We start from the raw sequence: 20,841 nt of genomic DNA, 5'->3' as shown, positions 1-20,841 counted from the left end.
TTGAGCTGTTCAACCTGGAGAAAGTTCCAGGAACTTCTAATTGAGGCCTTCCAGCACTTGGGAGGGGCCCTAAAGAAAGATGGGCATTAACAGTTTAGCAGGGCTTGTTGAGAGAGGACAAGGGATAATGGTTTTACACTGAAGAAGGCTGGATTTATAGAAGGAAGAAGTTTGAGGGTGGAGAAGCACTGAGCATGCTGCCCAGAGGTGTTAGATGTCCCATCCCAGGAAACATTCAAGGTCAGGCTGGATGGGGCTCTGGGCAGCCTGATGTGGTTGGAGATGTCCCTGCTCACTGCACAGGGGCTGCATTAGATGGCCTTTAAATGTCCTTTCCTACCCAAGCTGTTCTATGACCATTCTTAATACTGAATACTCATTTCCATCTGTGCATCTTCAGCTCATTATCTTCAATAACATTGAGAAAATGGTCTGAGGGAAGTGTTGGAGGGCACCAGAAAAAGATTCAGAAATGATTTGCCTTGTTCAAGCTAAGTCTTGGATATTTTTTTTTTTTGGTTTAATAAAAAGATGCCTGATATAACTACTGCAATATGAGCATTTACCCATATGTGTAGAATGAGACTTTTCAGGCTAAACAATATCTGTCTGTTGTTTTTGAATGAACAGTTTAAAATTTTATAAGTTTTAACTGTTTTAATGAAAAAAAAAATTCCAAAATAAAGCAGCCAAATAAACCAGAAAAACTTTTTTTGAAGTCTTGACAGTTACTCTGTATGGATTTTCTGACACAAATTTGGAGCAAGATTGCTTCTCCAGTACCTGAGTTTTCAGCTTAAATAGCTTTCATTTTGCAGAACTGATCTGTAAAACCTACCATCTTGAAGCAATTTTCAGAACAACATTTTCAACAGTTGGAATCCAAAAATTATGCAGGAACTCTATTTAAATCTTGCTAGTAAGCAATATATTAGCTAGGTTTAATTTCATTGTTCATAAGAAATATATAAAATAATTAACAACTGAAAGAAATAATTTTTCTTAATGTCTATTTTCAATAACTGTAGAGCCACCCATAAATAAGACTGCCTGCTCAGGGGAGCAGAGCTCTAAACACAGATTTTTCAAAGCTATTTTGTCCCTCCCGCATAGAGCTGTCAGTGTAGTGCTGCATGTTTTTGATGGCAAATGGAAATGCAGGCTACTTTAAAAATTTCCCTTTTCCAGTCCTTACACAAGAACTCCTGGCTCCAGAACCTCAGTTAAAAATTATTATCTGAAATGTATCTTTACCATTTTCAGTTCAGCTCTCCCCATTAAGTAAATCACTTGCCAGGGAACACCTTGTTTGTACATATTACTTCATAAACCAGCAAAATTTGGTCAGCAACACAGCTAAGAGCACACTCAGCTGCCAGCAGTACTAGTACCTCATGAGATGTGTGAGACGAGAGGAAGTCAATGCCATTCATTCCCACAAAAGCGCATTCTTTTTGTAAATGCTTTAGAATTGTCACAACAAAATACAGTAGCCATTTGACTTTTGGAAAGGCTTTTTACTTTTTTATAGAGATCAGTTGAGGACTTTGCCTCCTTAAACTCTGAACCAACATCCCGTCTCCGTGGCTCAGGAGCAAAAACCAAGCTATTACAGCATCAAGTGCTCATTTATGCTGGCCTTTTCATCAGGATAAAAACAAATTCTTCTCTCCAAGAATTTGAACTCCATGATGGTTTCTTCTTCATCCCTCTACAATGCTTACCTCAAACATAATTTCTCTTCACAGGGAAACACAAGTAAAGCATCAAACATCACATTTGAAAGCTACTGTTTCTGTGTTTTGAAATTCTGCTACTGTCTGCTGGGAGGAATATACCATTTTGTAGGACAGAAAGTAGCTTTCTCCCTGATGCTCTTTGACAGCAGATCCTTGTCTCTGTAGTTAAAGCTTCTCTTTAATAGGCAGACATTATATTAATTGGAAGAGTACTGCCAAAGGAATGCAGGGAAGTGGTTGAATGCCAAGCCACAAGAAATGCTTCAGTAAACAACTCAAGAATATAATTTATGAAAAAAACCAACCACTTATTTGGCAATTAGCAAAACAAATCCACAACTTTGCCCAATTATCTCTAAAAATATTTTGTTTTCCTTCTCTATGACAGTTTTAAGTTCTCTGTAACAGTTTTTAGAGCCATATATACAATTGATATCAAAGCACAGGAAAAATAGTATGTGTTTCAACGTGCTGATTATACTACTCTGTGGAAAACAGCATAAGTTCAGAGAACTGAAATTCATGCAAATATGCTGGATACAAATGACAAATTCTCCGACAACATTTATGGAAAAATTTTTTTTTTAGTTTTTGCACTTACAACAAAATTTTGTTTGTATAGACAAAGCACCTTTTGGGAATTTTTTTCAAGACTTTTTTTGATTAATACATCAACATGAGGAATGTATTCAATAGTCACTTAGGAAAAATTCACAAATATTAAAGATCCCTTTCTAAAAGCAAGTTAGTTCCTTCAAAATCAATCAGCTCTTAGGTGAACTCAAAACAAAGGGAGATACTCTGCTCTGATCTTTTGCATCTCTTTTTTTAATAAGAGTTTTCACAATGCAGTTCTCATCATTTTTCCTATTACTTTTTTTCTGATTTACAGCATTAAAACCTGAGTTTTAGTTTCCTGTTTTTCCAAGTGTCCGGTACATCTAGAACATTCCCTGTCTGGCAATGAATTCCCTTTGTCATGCTTTGTTTGAAGATACATATGTAAATCAGGCGCTGTGCCAGGAGGGCCACAGCAGATAGAGGGGGTGCTCCATCTCCTGAATGGCCTAAATGCACCAGTCAATCACTGCCAGCCATTGCTGTTGCCCAGAGGCATCCTGGTACCCTGCTCCTTCCCTCCTCCCAACCCTGGCAGCACTCCCAGCTGTGGCTGAGGGAAGGACACACACAGGGGAATGTGCAGCCACACGGAGGCTGCTTTTTCTGCAGAGGTTTTGCCTGAAGCTGCTGCACGCTGCTTGCTACCTTTCCTGGCTCATGCAACTCAGCAAGCCTTGCAGGCAGACCCACTGACAGCCAGGTTGGGAAATCTGCCTCAATTACTCTATCTTACCATGGGGAAACCCTCTGCTTTGGAAAGGTTTACCCAGACTGTTTAGGGAACATCTATCCTATCCCTTGCTGTGGAAGGTCCCCTCTGATATCAGTTGTCTCAGCCCCTTCTGGGACAAGCACATTCATTCTTCCTTGATGAACAGATCCCAGTAAAAATCTAGAGATTCCATTTCAGAAAGCCTTTCTCTACCTAAAGCTTTTACTTTTCTTACTGACTTAGCCTTATGTCTTATGCTTAAAGAAATAAGACTCATACTGAGTAGATTTCTTTTTATTCTTCCAGTTTGCTGCACTGCAAGCAATTATTAAAATGATTTGTAATACAGAACTGAATGTGGGCTTCATCAGTGGCACTCAAGATCTGAGGCTGACTGACAGATAATGAACTACCAGTTTTCCAAGTAGCTGCTGACAGTCCTAGAAAGAACCATGTTTAGCCTACTGTAACATACTGCACATGGATTTAAAAAAATGCCCTAAAATGGAACAGCCATTTCCTTCAGGCACTTCCAGAAACCAACTCCAGAAAGTATATTTGAGTTCTACACAAAATAAATAAGAATCACAGTACTTAAAAAGCCCAAACACAGGAAGACTATCTTCTGGTTTAAAAATATTTATTTAAAAGAAAAGGAGATCTATACTTAAATGGCCAGGAAAAAAAAAATCCTCAGTTTTCCTCCTCAAAACCGTTACTCTGCAATTTACCTTTCCCTTAAGTTTCAGCTTCAATGTTTTATTAAAAAAAAAAAAAACCCTGAATTTTCATTTCCTTTTCCTATGCTACTATCCTGAGGAAATTAAGCTCCATTCAGTGAAAAGTTGCATGGGATGCAAGAAGAAACTGCAATAAAATGTATCCACAATATACAAGTATAAAAATATTTTGCTTATGATTCAGTACTATAATTTAATAACTTTTTGTTGTTTCATAGGTATCTGGAAAAGGTACAGACACATGTCCTGATCCTGTTACAAGAGGTAGAATGCCAGCATTTGGTACAACATTCCAGGAGAGAGTCAAGGTGATATTCCTGTTTCCCCTGCAAAAGCAACAAAGACTATCAGCACAAACACTCAAGTTAAGTGATTTAATTAACAGTTACTAGTATTAAATAAATTAGGATACAGATTGTTTATGTGGTCCAGAAACAACAAGCTGTTTAATTTTAGGTAGTTACTGCCTCTTTTTTTTTACTTGACTCCTTTGGAGTTGGGTGCATCACAGAACCAATTTTACACAGACTGAAGGCAGAAACCCAGAAGCCTGTTGCTCATAATAGCAGTGCATCTTCCAGTCTACAGAATACATAGGGTATCTTGCACCCCAAGGCCATCTTCTACCAATGGAAGATGCAATAGAGATGACAGAGTATCACATAGAATACAGGAACCTTACTACACCAATGAACACATGTATTAAATGCAAAGCATGTAAGTAAATCAAGATACCATGAATACTAGTAATAAAACAAATATTTACTTACTTGAGACCATTTCCATCATCAAAGAAAAAGTACTTTGACTTCATGTCTTTTAAGGACAGCCTTGGGTTATCTCCTCTCAACATGATCTTGTCCCAAAGGACCACCTGATTTAGGGCCTAAAATCACAATTGTAATTAAGTCAGCAAGGTATCTTAAGAGATCACATTCAGACAATGGACCTTCATTGCACTATTCCTCTAAAAACCCCTTTTGCAAGTACATGCTTGCAATCCATAATTTAACAACGTAACACTTCACAGTGGGGCAATGTAATACTACTACACAGTGAAGTTTGGCATGGAATAAACGGAAACAACAAGGAACATCTTAAAACACAAGAAAGACATTTAAAAAGAAGTCATATGCTTTAGAAGAATTACAAAGCATAAAGGGGTTTCCTTCTGAGTTGCAAAGGTAAGTCACTTTCAAGGCAGAATTTAGACTTTGTTTCAAATAAAGGACCTAAACTGAGTTAGCATGACTCTGCTTCTGTCCATATCATTTTTCCAACTTTAATGGAAATCTCTATTTTAATTGCAAGCATAACCCCAAAAAATTTATTAACAGTTGAAAAAGTGAGATCTCAAGTTCTTATGTTACTGGAATTTACACTCTAAAGTGTAAATTCTTTACACCCTAAAGTGTAAAGTTGTTTCAAGTAGATGCTAAACAGTCTTGTTTACTAATTTATAGAACAATTTAGAAAAATACATCCCAGTATTTGTGAGAAGTGTTGAGTTACATGAAAGAAAAATCTAAAATATGGAACAATACAGTAAAATCACTGTACAATCTAGTACAAACACAACTTCCACCATCTTGCTTAATATAACTAAGGTACTGAAAAAAAAGTTTAAAAATAAGGACAGTTTTGTACAGCAAGTTAAGAAAACCACCAAGTTTCACCATGTCCTTGCAATGTGACCACAGCAGCTTTAACTAGAATTCAGTGGTACTATGGCAGCATGCTTTTTCATGAAAGCAAATTTTTAAATGCTGCTCCACACAGCTTTTATCAGATCAGTAAAAAGGGTTTTCAGCTATCCCAAAGGGAAGGCTCAGTAGCAACCAATTTAATGGAACGAGGCAAATTATTTTGAGCAGTATGACAAGGTAATGTAAATGAATTATGGGGCTACAGTAACTGGTAGAGTCAACTGTGATCCATGAACAACACACACCACATCAGGCCAGCCCAGAAGCCACTCCCTCCTGTTTCTAACAGCAGTCAACTGCAGACATTTAGGAAAAAAGTAAAATGGACAGAAAAGGTAAAAAAACTCATTTACAGTATACTATTGTAAGTGTACAGCAACACAAGGTATGCATCATTTTTCTCCCATTCTATTGGGCATATATCAAGTTAGGTTTTATGGAGGTGAGCTTCCCAGCCTACGGTTTATCTGTCAAGAAAATAATCATGAAGGCCAGTGCAGGCTAGTAGGAAATACTGGTGGCCTTAACTCTTCTCAGCAGAACTACAGAACGCTTAAAAATAGCTGCAGTACTAAAATGAGTAATTGCTTCAAACCTCTTTTTAATACTTACATTGTTTTTTGTTGAATATTCTGCAGACAAATACAGAAACAACTGTTTAACATTCCAATCAAATATACTCTGCAGATGTACGCAAGTTAAGAAAAATACCATACTGTACTTACATAACCTTGTTTTATTTTTACTAGATCTAAGTAGTCTATAATCATTACAGTGAGCTCTTACCTTTCAACATACCTCATCTTACTCATAAATCAGAGCACTGCCAGCAGTTTGAACACAAGTTTTAGTCATAATAAAGTGACAGGTTTTCAGGTGGGTATTTCTTTTTAGTACTTATGAAGTCTAGCAGCTATTTCTCCTCCAATAATTTAGGAGTTCTATATTTGACACTGCAAGCTAGTAATCACAATCCTCTGCTAGACAACCTATTATAAAACCTTGAACATAAAAGTCACGACAGAATTCTTCCACAAATATCCCCAAGGCAATTTTTATAGTATCAGAGAACCCTTGCATCCAAATACAATAACGTTAAACAATATATAAATACAAAATTGGTGAAGAGTAGGGAATTCAAAGAGCCTTTAATGCCCATGATAGAGAAATTAGAATATGGGAAGTATTTCATATTGGAAGGAACCCCAAAAATTAGCAAATTTGATTCTCTACTGACAACAAAGAAAGCTCATTAGACTCGAACAAAAAACTCTGATCAGATTTTTAATCAGCAGTAAAGACTGCTGTAAAAACTGCAGTAAAAACTGATGACTGCCATTTGAGACAGTATAATAATGCTGGGAATCTAAATAGTTGTCTGTTTATTTAACAATAATGTGTGACTGCTAAGGAAAACACTTTTTAATTCACAATAGAGATTAGCTGTAATCTTTTATTTCCTAGTCCTCTTTTCTATTCTATTTGCCATTATCTCAAAAGAATAAATAGATTCCCTAACCATCCTCAAAATCTGTTTCTCCTTCTTCCACTCATCCCAAGACACACACGTTTTTCAGCTACTAATTCAAAGGGCAAGAAAGGAAAGAATTAAATATTTAACTCCTGTCACTGCAAGAATAGGTGAAAATATCTTACTTGAAGATTTTTTTGTCACCTGGCTCAAAATATCAAACAAGATTTTGAAGATCTCCTTGATAGGATTTCTTATCACTTGCAAAATTTAACAATGAATTAAATAAGCTTAAAGGAGATTGTCAAAATTCTATGCTCCCTTTCCTTTGCCTAGTTCCTTTTTCTAACTGCCATTTTATTTAACTTCTCCCAGGACTAACAACTTCTTTCTGGTAGTTAAGACAGTCCATGTACCTGTATCTCTTCACAAATTTTGAACAAAAAACCCTACCAGACTTCAACAGCACTACGTATTGCAAGCTTTGTTTATGCCAGGCATGAGAAATTCAGTCAGAATAATTTTTTTTTTTAAGGCTGTTACTAGTAGCAGTCATTCAAACATGGAATCTTTATGCTCATATACTGCAGACTAATCCTTTTATAAGAACATTTCTTTTAGAGGTCCTGTCCTGCTTTGCTCTGCTTCTCTCTATACACAATGTGTACAGGTCTGTGCATCTAATTTAGAATTCAGTCTCTGTTTTTAATATGTATAAGCTTTTCAGAGGTAAAACTCAGGAACTTACTTCTCCTGCTTCCAGCTGATAAAAAAAAAATTCTCTTATTCCTGTGCAAACAGGCCTGCAAAAATCTGATTAGCCTGTTTATCCAGCATATTTATCAGGAGTTGTATTCTGTGTGGTCTGCTCACACAAGACAGTGTTCTTCAAAAGGGGGAAACCAAAACACAGAGGTGATCAGTGCCTTGCCTAACTAACAAAAACCAGCAGACAGGGAAAAATCCCAGGATTCTCAGACCAGCTGCAAAACAGGGTTTAGTCTAATCACCTGAACATGCCACCTATTATTTGGTACTGACTTCTGAAGAAAAACTCTTTCAAGAGCCCAAATGCAGACTAGCAGGGAAGCAAAGAAATACAAAAAAAACCCCTGCAAAACTGCAACAGCAATTGAGAAAGAGGCTAGAAAACAATGTGATACATCTTTCAGTAAATTGTATGCTTCCCAATGAATTTCACACTATTCAACGCTAAAGATTAGAGTGTTTAACATCTAAACAACTATTACAATGCCTTTTTTATTTTTAGAAAATGATGGGTACTTCTATGCAACTATTATACAGTCAGGACTTAGAAAGCCTCACAACAAATTGAGTTTGAAAGGTACAGTTCCTACATCAGGCGTGACATTCCAAACAATATCCTATATAAACCCTACCATTAATCCACTCCTCAAACCACTGACACAAACTTCACTTAAAAGTAACAATGTCTAGATGTTAAACTGCACTCCCCATTATTAGATACAGTGCACTTAACAAAAGAGCCTGATTTCAAAAACAGGCATTAAACAATTTGTCAACTACTAGCGACCAAAGAGATGGTTTAAGTTCTATTTCACTGCCACAGCTATGCAAAATACTATTTTTAGCTGTTTTAAATTTTTATTTTTAGACAAATTGCTAGTTTTCCCTATGTCCTGAATATCTGAAGATTATAAGGTAACAAAAATAGCATCTAAGTGTTCTCATTCCAAAAAGTGTGCAAACCATTTTTTCCATTAAGGATATCTGCAGTAATGTCAAATGTGACGAATCCCAGATCACTTCTTTCTCTAGGTCCAGTGAAATCTTCCACATTTTTTCTAGGAGAAAACAAAACACAAGATTATCCTTTCTCATTATTTTTATCTTACACATTACAAAAATAATGGTTTTTATTAGATATTTCCCTCATCCATTTTCTGTATTTTCCTTTATATACTTCTGGCTAAAATGAAATCAACATTACAAACTAACACCCACCTTCCAGAAATTATGGTGTCCCAGTTTTAAATGTCAGGCCTTGACACCACAGCGTCTAAGACATATAAGTAGCCTATTGACTTTTTCCTTTTAACAAAAATCTGCATATAAGCTGGACTACATTTCATTTTAGTAAAATAAGTTTTAGCATCTCCATATAAGTAAAACTGATTGGGACACCATCAGCATAGCAGTCTGCTGGCAATCACATTCAATATTATTTCTCAACTGTCCTTGAAAAAACAAAAAAAACCAAAGCCCCTCATGAGGCTTTGACCATTCCAACACAACAGTTTACATGTACAGTTCACTCAAGTTTCAAGATTTATTCCTGTGATGTATTTAAGTAACAGCATGAAGAAAATAGTTATTTTCATCTACATTCTGGAAATTGGTATCATTTTGGAAGGCTTTATAATAAGCTCCCATTTGGAAAACTACCTCATGTTGGCACACTAAAACACAATGGAAAGAGTAACTGGAAAATAACAGACACACAGCAGATATTGCCATATGTATTCATAAAGCTTATCAGTTTTATGAACCGATAAGCATAATGAATACATAAAGCTTTACCAAACTTACTATCTACAAAGAGGAATTCCACAAGCAATTAGCTTAGCCATCAACTGTGAACCTCAACACTTCATTGAACAATTTTATTTATGAATTATGAACTTCATAGCTATATTTATTCCAGTTCAGAAATTAGTCAAAATATTATTTCATTAAAACTGGGTTTAGTAACCTCAAATTAAAAAAAAAAGTTTACAAGTGAAGAAAACACTTTTGGAGATAGCAGATAAGAAAAACACCACCAAATCTTCACAATTTAAGCCTTGTTATGAATTTTCATCTCTTTGCAGAAAGCAGTATATTTCTAAGTAGAAAACCTTATCAAGCACTTGACTTCGCCTCTTAACCATTGCCAGTCAGATGGAGTAGCAGGCCTGAGCTTGGGGTCTCCAGAACTTCTCAGACATTCAAGAGAAGCAGATTAGGTGTGGCCCCTTCCAGTAACACCAGATCTGTGTGCATCACACAAGGGACTGGCAAGACACATTTCACCCAAATCAGGCATTTGTATGCTGCCCTATATATGCTGAGTGCACCATAACACTCGAAGACATGCTTTTATGTAAAGTTTGTTGCTTTTGCAATCCTCAGTGTAGCATGAATACAGGTTCTTGGTTTATTTCCTGTGGTATTAAACCAGTCTGAAAGGTGATGGCAGTCCATGTCTCCTTTCAAGTCCTGCTATTAGGCATCCACAGGTGACACAACTTGGGGTGGTTCCAAAGCTCCACAGAATCATCACCAAATCACAGAATGGCCTGGGTTGGAAGGGACCTTAAAGATAAATTTCCAACTTCCCTGACATGGACACCTTTCACTCGTCCAAGTTGTGCAGAGTTCCATCCAAGCTGGCACTAAATACTTCCAAAGTGTGCTGCTTTAGCTCCCTAATCTGAGCCAAAGCCAACCTAACAAAAAAGCATGAGCTGAGTTAAAGCAGGTCAGTTAAATGTCCTATGAGCCAGATTCCCCAGTGGCCTCTGGTAAAGAACCACGTGGCAAAAACGGGAGCAAAGACCTCCACTCATAGGTGGCTGTAACAGCTGCTCAAATGCTTGTGAAACTACTGCCCTCCACATCACACATACGTAACTAAATGGAAGTTCTCGGTGAGGAAGTCTCCTTTCAGAGAAAAAACCCCACCCCGAACTAACACCAAAACTGGGAAAAAAGGTTCCCCAGCACAAGTTTGCATCAGCTCATTTTATCTGTGTAGGCAACACATTTTGATGTGCTATTGTGTCCTACACCTGGTGCATTTCACAGAAAAGAAGCCATCCCAATCACTCTGCTACCATGGGACAGAAAGTATGCTAGGTTATCAATGGAGGAACCCAAGAGACCTACTAATCAAAAGCAAAAGGTACTACAATGGGATAAATGTTCATAGGATAAACTCCACGTTCCTGTAATCCCTGTCTCCCCACAGCCGCGGGCAGCAGCTGCCCCCGCTCCGCTCCCGGGGCCGAGGCGGCCGGGCCGCTCCCCGAGCGCCGCCCCGGCTCCCGCCCGGCCGCGCCGTCGTGGGGCTCCCCCATTGGCCCGCCCGGAGCGCAGGAGGCCGAGCCCGAGCGCCGCGCGAGCCGCCGGCCGCCCCTGCCGGCCGCAGCGTCCCCTCACCCGCCCCGGCCCCGCTCTCGGCTGCCGAGCCCTTCACTCCCCAGCGGGCAGCGCCTGCCGCCCAGCCCGGCCGGGCCCGGCCCTGCCCCGCCACTCCCTTCCTTCCCGCTCCGCGCCGCACTCACAGCGTGACCCGGGAGACGGCGATGCGGACGGGCACGCTGCGCTCCTTGAAGGCGGTGGTGATGAAGCAGCCGAAGGTGAGCGCCGCCATCACGCTCAGCGAGAAGGCGAAGAGCGAGTTGGCCCGGGACAGCACCGTGTTCATCTCCCCGCTGGGCCCGGCCGGGGCTGCGGCCGCTGCTCGGGCGGGGCGGGCGCGCGGACGCGGCAGGAAGCGGGCGGCGGCGGGCAGGGGGGCCGCGCGCGCGACCGCCGGGAGGGGGCGTGGTCTCGCGCCGCGGGGCGGGCTCCAGGATGGCGACGCCCTCTCGTCAACCCCGCCCCGTTCCGCCAGGAGATGGGCGGGGCCAGCGCCGGAGCGCGACATGGCGGCCGTGACATGGCGGCCGTGGTGGGCAGGGCAGGGCGGGGCGGGGCGCTGTGGATTCACTGTCTGCCCCCGCCCCCTGTGCTCCCAGGGCACTCCCTCTCACCGAGCATCTGTCGCTCTCCTGGATTGTTGCATTCGTGTAGTAAAGCGTAAATAAGTTTTAGGCGGAGGCTTGTATTTTTACTTGATGTCTGTATCTTGCGTTCCCTGGTGGTGCTATTTGCCATTCCCTCCTTTGCTTCCTCTAGGATGTTCCTATTCATTTGCCCTTTGTTACACACGTGCTCAGTGTGTCAATGTTCTTGCGAAGACATTTCCTTTAGTACCTGGATCTTCTTCTTTGGCGTGGTGATCCCACACCGTCCGCAGGGTGAGGCAGCCTTTCACCTTACCCCACCAATTTGGTTGAAGTTTCAATTTAAATTGGTACCAGCAAAGATCAGTTTGTGTAGTGAGGTGATTCCTTACTCCTGCTGGGGCCCCTCTTTGGTGCCCATTCCTGCTTCCCGGACCTGCAACGTTATCCATGTGAGAGCCCAGGGGAATGAGAACTTTTCAGTGCTTTGGCGCCGATCTTTTCGGTGTTCCCAACCGCTGTATTCGTGTGTATGAACTATACCAGAACGATAAACCGGGGTTTTTGGGGCTGCCAACAGGTGTCAGCAGAGATTCGGTTATGTTTGATTTCCCAGCCCTGAGGTGGCAGCGCTGCAAACACTGGGAGTAGGAGCAGGAGCTCCGAGCCGGGAGTCTGACAGGGTGGAAGCTTCAGGGGGACTGAAGGGACAGGGAGAAGAAGGTGGGCACTGCCAGGCCTCTCTGAAATACCTCTGTTCTGTAATGATGGTGCTGTTTCTTTTCCTCCCTGTAGCCAAGAGCCAGGTCTATGAATCAGGGAAGAAAAATCTTTGCAGTTAAAGGTAGGAAATAGAAAAGGAAAAAGATCATACTGAGGCTTTTTGTTTCCCCCAGACTGAGTACCTGCAGCAGCACATGTCTGTTTAGTCTGTAGGATGTGAAGGTACCTATGGCAACATTCCTTTGGGGACCCTGTGTTCCGCTATCTGTGTGCCTGTGCATTTGCCACATTGATATCAGTCACAATCCTAAAGAGGGTAGGCCCTTTTCTGGATTGCGTTTCCTAATTATTGGCCTTTCTGATATTTCATAAGAGTTTCAGCAGCACAGAGAGTTTCTTGTGTAAAGATTTTTGTTGGCTTGTTATTAATTTATGCTATTCAAAATATTAATTATTGTCATGGTTTATGGTCTGGAACTTGTTTTTGCTGAAAACTTGGATTATTTTTACTGAAAAGTGGGTATTTTCCCCAAAATAGTTGAAGACTTAGAAGCATTAAGGAAGCTTTTACTGTAAGCTTCATTTCAGAACCTATAAAATGTCTGCTGCTTTCAAAAGGATAGTTCAAAAGTGAATACCATTTTTTCCTCATATCTATGAAGAAAAGAAGGCTTAATCACCTTTGTTCTTGTTTTTAGTTCATGTGGTTGCTATTTTGAGTTTTTCATACTAAACAACTCTTTATTAAAAATATGGCTCTTTGACAGAATTTACAGGAATAAAGTAGTGAAATTTTGAAAGCAGTAGTTAGGTACCTACAAAAGATCAAAATCAAAAGGCTTAGCCAAATTAATGTGTTTTTAAGGCAGTGCATAAATATGGCTATTGCTTGTGGAGGTTTGGATTTATTTTAGTAGAAACCTTAAATAAGTGTCACTTAAAAGTACGGTAAACGGGAAGACAGATGGTGTAATTTATTCGAGGACTGATCTATTACTGTTTCAGAATAAAGAAACCTATAGCTTTTTAATGACTGAAATATTGCAAAATCAAAATAGGAAAGTATCTTGAAATCAAGCAGTTGTGGGAGATAATTATTCACAATAGCTGTTTGGTCATAAGTTCTAGATTGTTTTTTGAAAGATATAAAATATGATATTTCATGAAGAATGGTGACATAATATTAATAGCAAAAGTTGCTGACAGCTAAATAAGTTATGTTACTGGGAATTGAGCAAATACTGTAATTATGGAAACAAATTTGAAGGAGCTTGGGGAAGCAGAAAAATTTGGGAGACCATTTCCGAGATGCAGTGGAATGGTATTCATTACACCCAAGCAGCATCCTTAAGCCCAGACCAGCAGAGCACAAGGCATGTCAGTGTTCAGGCTGGCTATCACTTCAAGAAATGTCATGTTTTTCATTACAAACTCGTTGAAAAAAATGCAGAGATAGGATTGGCAGCAGGTCTGAAATGTAGAATTTGCCATCCTTCTCCAGTCCTCAGCCTAAAATTATCTGACTTTGCAAATGAGTTTTTGTACACTCTTTGATCTATTAAACATGTGTTCTTTTTTTATAGTGCCGGCACTTCAGCAGGATTGATCCTTGTCAGCAGCTGATTATAAGTAGTCTTTTGAGTGAGAGTAGCTTGCTTTCTTTGGTTGACATTTTTCTACTCTGATGTTCAAGTTACGGAGCAATTCCTTTCATCATCTGTAAACAAAATAGCAAGTGTTGACACTGACCATCAACAGAGATTGCTATGAGTTCTTTGCTTTCCCACTGAAATCATATTGGTTCTAACATGGAACACATAGATGGAAGCTTTGGGGTGTATGTTGTGAATTTCAGGTGAAAGGGAGGTGTTAACTTCAGCCCAGCACCTGTAGCCTTCTTGGGGCTTAAGTTTCTGACTAATTTTACAGCTGAAAATTTAGGTGCCTGTGGCATCTTTGGCACCTAGATAGATGAGGACCTTTTTTTTGATCTAGGTACATGTATGTATGTATGTCTTGATCTTTTTACCATGAATGCCTAAATAGTTTCTTGTATTTGTCCTTTATTAATTGTTGACATTTTAGTTCTTTGAGAGACAGTAGCAGCACACAGCCTTTTAGACAGCTCTGGGTAAGAAGATAAAGATTAAAATAAATGTGGCCATGATCAGCTGTCTCTTGCAACAGCCCCCTCTCAGTTAACACCTCTTCTGGATGGCTCATTTTTACAGCTGGCATGGAAAGGCTGTGACTAAGAGAAGAGGCTTTTTGGACTGCATTTGATTCTAATGTTCTCCCCACCTCCATTTTTTAAACTTTGGATCTACACAGTAAGCAGAATAAGAAGATAAGCAAGAAGAAATTTTCACTTGTCTTTGTGGTATTACTGTGAATCCTTCAGCAAGAAAATCTCAGGGAATTTTTAATTTCTGATTTCAGAATGAAGTTGATATTTTACAACATTGTCTCATTTAGTGGCATAATATATGGTAAAATAAAAGCTGCATCACAGAGAGACTCAAACGTTCTTGGCTCCAAAGTCAATATGTTTTGGAACCTAACATAGTTAAGTTTTGGCTCCTGTGAGGTTTGCCCATTTCATGGCCTATGAAGCCATGTTAGTAAATTCATTCAAACATTACTAATTTAGCTTAACCTTTCTGACTTCATTGTGCTTTCCATTCTGGGCTAGAAACCCGAGTGCTACTGCTCCACCTCAACTGGGGTTTAACCTCATTCACTCAGCCACTTGCAAGACTTCATCACAAGGTATTTTCATGTCTCTTGTAAAAGCACCAAGCAGAGACTTGTCGTGCCTCAGCTTGAAGAAAAAGATGTTTTACTAGCTCTGTCATGGTGATATCATTTAGCTGATACCAATTTTAGTGGATGGAAAAAGCCTTTCTGTTACGAGCAGTAGCCATGGGAGTCAGCATATAATGACATAAGCTTGCAGAATAAACTTTTAACTCTCATCCCTGCTATTGACTGTGTAATTTCCTTTTATTAACTTTCTTAGGCACCAAAATACGCTTTACAGAGAAAGAAGAAAAATTAAACACTTAACCACTTTTACTTAGTCAAGAACAAAACCTGACAAAGTTTGAAGAAAGGGGGAATAAAAGTAAACAAATGATTTCACTGTTTTGAGAAACAAAAAATATTTTTGAAGAAAAAATTTAAATGGTTAAAGAAAAATTTACAGACAGCCTGTAAGGAAAAATAAAATTAACAATTTTGAAAGGAATTCAAATTGATGACAAAAGATTCACAGCTTAAGAATTATTTTATTTAGAGGCATCTATTTAATAAGAACAGGTGACATTTTTGCTGTTAGTTGAAGAAAGGATTAAAAACTGCAAGAATACCAGGTTTAGTTACATGAATTTAGATTAATAAGGTGGTTGCCATGCCTACTGAAGTTACTTAAGTTAGTTTTTCAATCTAATTGAAACTAAAGTTAGTTTGTCAATCTAGCTGAAACACCAAAAGCATAGCTCCTGTGGTACCACAATTCTAAGAGGTTGAGTTACTTGCCACAGAGGGAATCTCTGTTCTGTAGACATGGTTGGCAATGAAAGAAATTGCTTGGACCCAAGAAAGGAACTATACAAAGGGAAAGAGGTGCAAAATGAGGAGGTTCTTCCTAAGATTCACTGATACACCTGTGTCAGTACATAAGGCCATCAAAAATTATGCTTAAGTATCCTTAAGAAGAGGCAGTGAGTATGTGCATTTTGACATTACTCTCCCCTCATGGTTTGCTATGAGTTTTTCCAGGGGGTCATTTGCCTTGTCACAGAATGGGTTGTAGGGGGTGGGTGTGAGTGGCTTTTTCATTGTAAAGTCCAACAAGATTGGTTTTAATTTATTAAGAGTTGAAATTGCCAGATTTTGAACTGAGGAGTGTACCAGTACACATTCCTTCCTGTTGATTTCCAGCAAGGGAGAGAGAGGGGCAGGAACCTTTAGCTGAGGAATGGAATGGGCAGCTGGAGGTGGTAACTTTTTAAACTTCTGGGGGGCAAGATTTGCTAGAGTTCGTCTGTCAGCAGGCTGTGTGTGCCTGCTGTCTGACACGTTTCAGGGTTTAGTAGTGTCTCTAAGTACACACATGACTTATTTTGGAATCTTCTGTAATACTCTTAATAGTTGAGTTATGTTAGGTATCCAAAGAGGACTGCAACAAGTACCGTAAATAAACTTACTATGTTTCTAGCAAAACTGAGATTGAATTTACTTGTAAGCTTGTTGGTCATACCTACTTCCCTTCTGGGTAGAACTTTGCTGTCAGTGATTAGGTGGACTGGTTAAGCAGATCAAGCACGTTCATGTGATAATGTGACAGCACAATTGGCTGATGCCAGACTTGTAGCTGAAGGGGAATCTATCCCCATTATGAGAAGCAGCTGTCCAGTGGTGCATAACAAAGGGGTACAAACTTAACATTACTATGTTATTTTTTCAAGGACTGAGAAAGTTAGAAGACTAAAATTTCATGATCACTTAAGTGTCTGAGTTACTTTTTATGCTTTTAAATACATGTTATATGGAGAATGTCTGCTATTTGCAGAGATGCTGATTGATATTTAATCCCTGACCAGTAATGCCATTCTCTGGAAATCCAGACATACAAGTCTGTAGGCTAGAATTATTTTCTAAGATAGGAGTAGTATTTCCAACTACTAGAAAAGGCAAAACACCTCAATGAAACCATTTTTAATTCATTAAGAGTTAGTAGAATAAACAGTCTTTTTGTGATGTTAGAAATAAAATCAATAATGTACTCAAATAACTTGATTTGTATAGAGCTTAAACTGTGTCAGACCAACGATTTTAGTACACTGGACCAAAAAAGTACCACTGTACCACCCAAAAGGATGAATTTGAACTTTTAGAGCAGTTCAAGAACTGTGGACATAATGTGCTACACCAAAATATAGAGAGAAAGTATATACATAACAAACCTTTGTAAATTTTTGTGTATTAAAGCTCCTTTAAAAGAGCTTTACAAAAATTTACAAAGGTTTGTGAGCAATGAAGCAATGTTGTGCTTCATTGTTAGAGAAGGCAAATGGTGTCTAAATAAGTAACTGTTAAGTAGAATGGGTGTCAAAAGCCAGAGCTCAACTATGAGGAGAAGTGTTTTAAGACACTCATTTTTCCCTGTTGTGCCAATAAAGTTGTCATTGCATTGCATTTTGAAACAGACTTTTGGTTCAAGTCTTTGGTTGGGTTATCAAGCTATTAGCAGGGATTATGAGAACTACAGAAATTGGAATGAAACGAACTTTGGTTATGAGTTATGTAGCTTCATGTTGTATGGTGTGTGTAGATCCTGGATAGACATGGCATTCAGGAAGAAATCTGTAAAAAGGAGAAATGGATCTTTCATTTCTTTGGTTTACAGTGTTATATCTGTTGTAATTGGCAATACAACTCTCAGGTTTTTGTGCTGATAGTATGGTTTTGTCATGATGCTCAATTTTGTAGAATTCTTAAGGATACCAATGAGGTGCAGTGAAAAAGCAGTTCAGATCTAAAACAAGTTTCCTCTTTTCTAGATGAAAAAGTTTGCGTTTTCTCATATTTTGTCTTTTCATTCCCCCAAAGCAGTAGAACACAGTCTGTACTTCAGCCACCTCTTCCCTTCATATTTTTTGAAGAGCAGTATTTGGGTCGTACTAATGGGCTTGAGCTCCTGTTTAGAAAAGGACACAGCAGCTGCTTGATGTTTCCCAGTCACTCCAGCTTCTGAACTTCGTCAGGTCAGTATGACTTGATTGGGTTTATTTTCTGTGCCTAAGCATAAATGCATCATACCCTTAACTTAAGAGTGATATTGATGAAAAAAACCATTTAAGACTTTTTGAAGACTGTTTTATGGTATGTATGCCTATTTTTTTGTCTTCAATAAGATGTTAAGGTAGCATTTTGAATAGTGAGGAAATAAATTTTAAAATAGTTCCTTTGAGTCTAGATTTCTTCAGTTCAAATGCTTTGAATATAAAATGGTAGAAAAAAATGCTGAACATAGATTAAGAAGTAAGTGACATAACATTCAGTAGCTTTAGATAAGTAGGTAAAATTTTGAAGATTAGCATCTCATACACTCATTAAAGTACAAGTCAGCTGGTCACTAAGCAGATAATTTTTCATGCTGAGTTAGACATTTCCTTGTCAGTAGCTCATGCTTCTCTTTTTTTGAGCCCTTCATGAAGCATTTTATGCTTGTATCAGAAACCCAGTACTAAAATTTGATTTCTTACTTGTATTTTATTTTAAACTCTTTGTTTCAAGGGTATTACTTTAAAAATTTCTCCCAGTTGGTTGCCTATAATATATAAAATAATCAATTCTTATAGGCACCTAAGAGTTCCTGTTTCTCTGCCTCTTATCTGAAAATCTTCTGTTATGCCTGTTATTGGACAGAAGTGTCAGAATCAGGATGTCTTGTGTATATCTAGATGTCTCTTATATGTGGAGGAAGACATCCTGGTGAAGTGTCATACAAATAATTCCTTGTATTGTATCTCATCTTTATCTCATATTTAAAATAAACATTTTCCCTTTCAGGGTTTTATATGCATCTCCAAAATAGAGAAGATAACTGTTAAGACTAACTGTAATGGAATCTGTGTTGTGAATATAATTACTCTTTTACATCTTCTATCATTTAGTTTAAATAGATTATTTTAAAAAATATAAATAGAAAGAAGTATGTTTTCCAAATGTAACAACACGGCATGTGCTACAAAGAAATCATATTTCTAAGGGTTTTATAGTCTTTGATGTTAAAAAAAGTGCCTTCAAAGACTAAATATTCTGTCGGTTGTGTTAATTTTCTTTTGTATCTCATCTTAGACACACCAGTCTTCTAAAGCATAGAAGAAAAATTGTGAGAATAAAATAGTTTATGAATGTGGTTATGCAGTTAATCATAGATTATAGAGCACAGGTTTTGTGGTTTTCTTTTTTGAGTTTTTTTTTCCCTTTGTTTTTTTGTTTGTTTGGTTTGTTTGGTTGGTTTGTTTTTCTAAAAATTACTTTGGTTGAGGGTAAATCGTACACTAGATTTTGGACAGTTTGAATTAGCACAAACAGGTGCCAGGGCTGGATACTTTCTTTCTGCACTTGGCTGCTACACAGCAAAGCATTAAAGGCCAGGGTACTTTGAGCTCTGGAGTTTGAAATGAACCCCTTTATAGTCATTATAAACAGCAGTATTGCTATCTTGATTCTACAGATTGTGTTCTTGAGAAATGACAGCTGACCAAGCTACATTAAAAGGGAACTCTAGGACCATAAATTACAGCATTTGAAGTTTTTTAAGGGGTTTTAAAATTAAAATAGTTAGTTGCCAGAAGTGGGGAAGCATATCAGAGGAATCATTACATTGTTCTTGTTTTATTTGCTGGAAATGTGCTGGAAATGTGTCAAGGTAGGGTATCGTCATCTGCCACAGTATTACTATCTTCTTAAACAAAATAAAAATACAAATATTCTTAATCTGCAATGTAGCTTGTTGCCATTTTCTTGTGTGCTATGATAAAACCCTAAATGCTAAAATAATTTTACATCCCATCTCTTCTGTTGACATGAAGTGAATGAACTGTCAAGATTTCATTTTATTTAGGTTTGTAATCTGAATTTTGTATTAAAATAAAAATTATTAAATACATAGTTAGTTTTTCTTTTCACCAGGATACCTGAGTGGTTTTTCAACAGCAATGAAGTTATCTTCAGAATACTCCCCATTTTACTAGTGAGGAAATGAGGCCAAGAAATTTCATTCCCAAAAGTCAAAACTACATGGGAAATGCGAATATCCAGATTAAGCCACTGCTCTTTTTAAGTGTTTTGATATCATTATAGTGTTGTACATTTGTTACATATGGTGCATTTCCATTTGGAACCTCTCAATATTCTGAAGTGCTGCAAGATATTGTCATGCAACAGAAAATGTGGAACACTTACATCTCACTTTTTTACAGTCCTTCGTGTCATCTCATTGACGGCCAGATCCTTCATTTATTTACCTATGTTTCTATTTTCTGATTTCCATTGCAACAGCTGTAGCTTTCTGTTTCTGGTTTTCCCAGTCTGCATGGGCTTCCTCTCAGCTCTTCTGTGTTCAGATCTCAGCATTCACATTGCTGGTTCTCCCAAAATGCTATGTGGGCATTAACATCTAAGCAGTTGCTTAGTTTTCGTGACTGGGTGCCTCATAGCATGGCTTTGCCAGCAAGCTGTAACAGTAATTTCTATAGCTCTTTAGAACCCTTAGATTAGGATAGACTTGGTTCTGTGCAGCTGGGAGAGTTTCCAGCTAAGCTGGCACATAAGAGTTACAGAGCTCTAAAAAAAGAGGAAATATA

General features: G+C 38.5%; 2 protein-coding genes across 5 annotated transcripts in view; one reads left to right on the top strand and one right to left on the bottom strand.

Annotated features, from left to right (window-relative positions):
* Positions 1-440: 440 nt before the first annotated feature.
* On the bottom strand, positions 441-11,584 carry SPCS3 (signal peptidase complex subunit 3). Its single transcript, XM_005483820.4, has 5 exons — positions 11,297-11,584; positions 8,742-8,815; positions 6,131-6,207; positions 4,583-4,698; positions 441-4,138 (listed from the first exon to the last, which is right to left on the bottom strand). The coding sequence occupies exons 1-5, from the start codon at positions 11,437-11,439 to the stop codon at positions 4,006-4,008; spliced, it is 543 nt and encodes a 180-aa protein (XP_005483877.1). The 5' UTR covers positions 11,440-11,584; the 3' UTR covers positions 441-4,005.
* ASB5 (ankyrin repeat and SOCS box containing 5) overlaps positions 11,230-20,841 on the top strand; it is a 43,924-nt gene continuing 34,312 nt past the window's right edge. The window contains exons 1-2 of one of the 4 annotated variants that reach the window (XM_005483824.4): positions 11,230-11,371; positions 18,077-18,231. The gene's annotated coding sequence lies outside the window, so the exon portion shown is untranslated. Of the gene's footprint in view, positions 11,372-12,327; positions 12,464-18,076; positions 18,232-20,841 lie in introns of those variants that run through there. The other 3 variants (XM_005483825.4, XM_074541304.1, XM_074541305.1) reach the window with 3 other exon arrangements.

The sequence above is a fragment of the Zonotrichia albicollis genome, chromosome 5 (genome assembly GCF_047830755.1).
Source record: "Zonotrichia albicollis isolate bZonAlb1 chromosome 5, bZonAlb1.hap1, whole genome shotgun sequence".
Lineage (NCBI taxonomy): Eukaryota > Metazoa > Chordata > Aves > Passeriformes > Passerellidae > Zonotrichia > Zonotrichia albicollis.
This window is presented reverse-complemented; position numbering and strand designations above follow the sequence as displayed.

What these genes read in the sequence shown, in the direction of transcription:
- SPCS3 (XM_005483820.4), bottom strand. Translation starts at nt 11,439, where the DNA reads ATGAACACGGTGCTGTCCCGGGCCAACTCGCTCTTCGCCTTCTCGCTG. An exon ending in GCCGTCTCCCGGGTCACGCT is followed by an intron (nt 8,816 to 11,296) that starts GTGAGTGCGGCG and finishes GTTTTCTCCTAG; the next exon opens with AAAAAATGTGGAAGATTTCA. An exon ending in GATGATGGAAATGGTCTCAA is followed by an intron (nt 4,139 to 4,582) that starts GTAAGTAAATAT and finishes TTGCTTTTGCAG; the next exon opens with GGGAAACAGGAATATCACCT.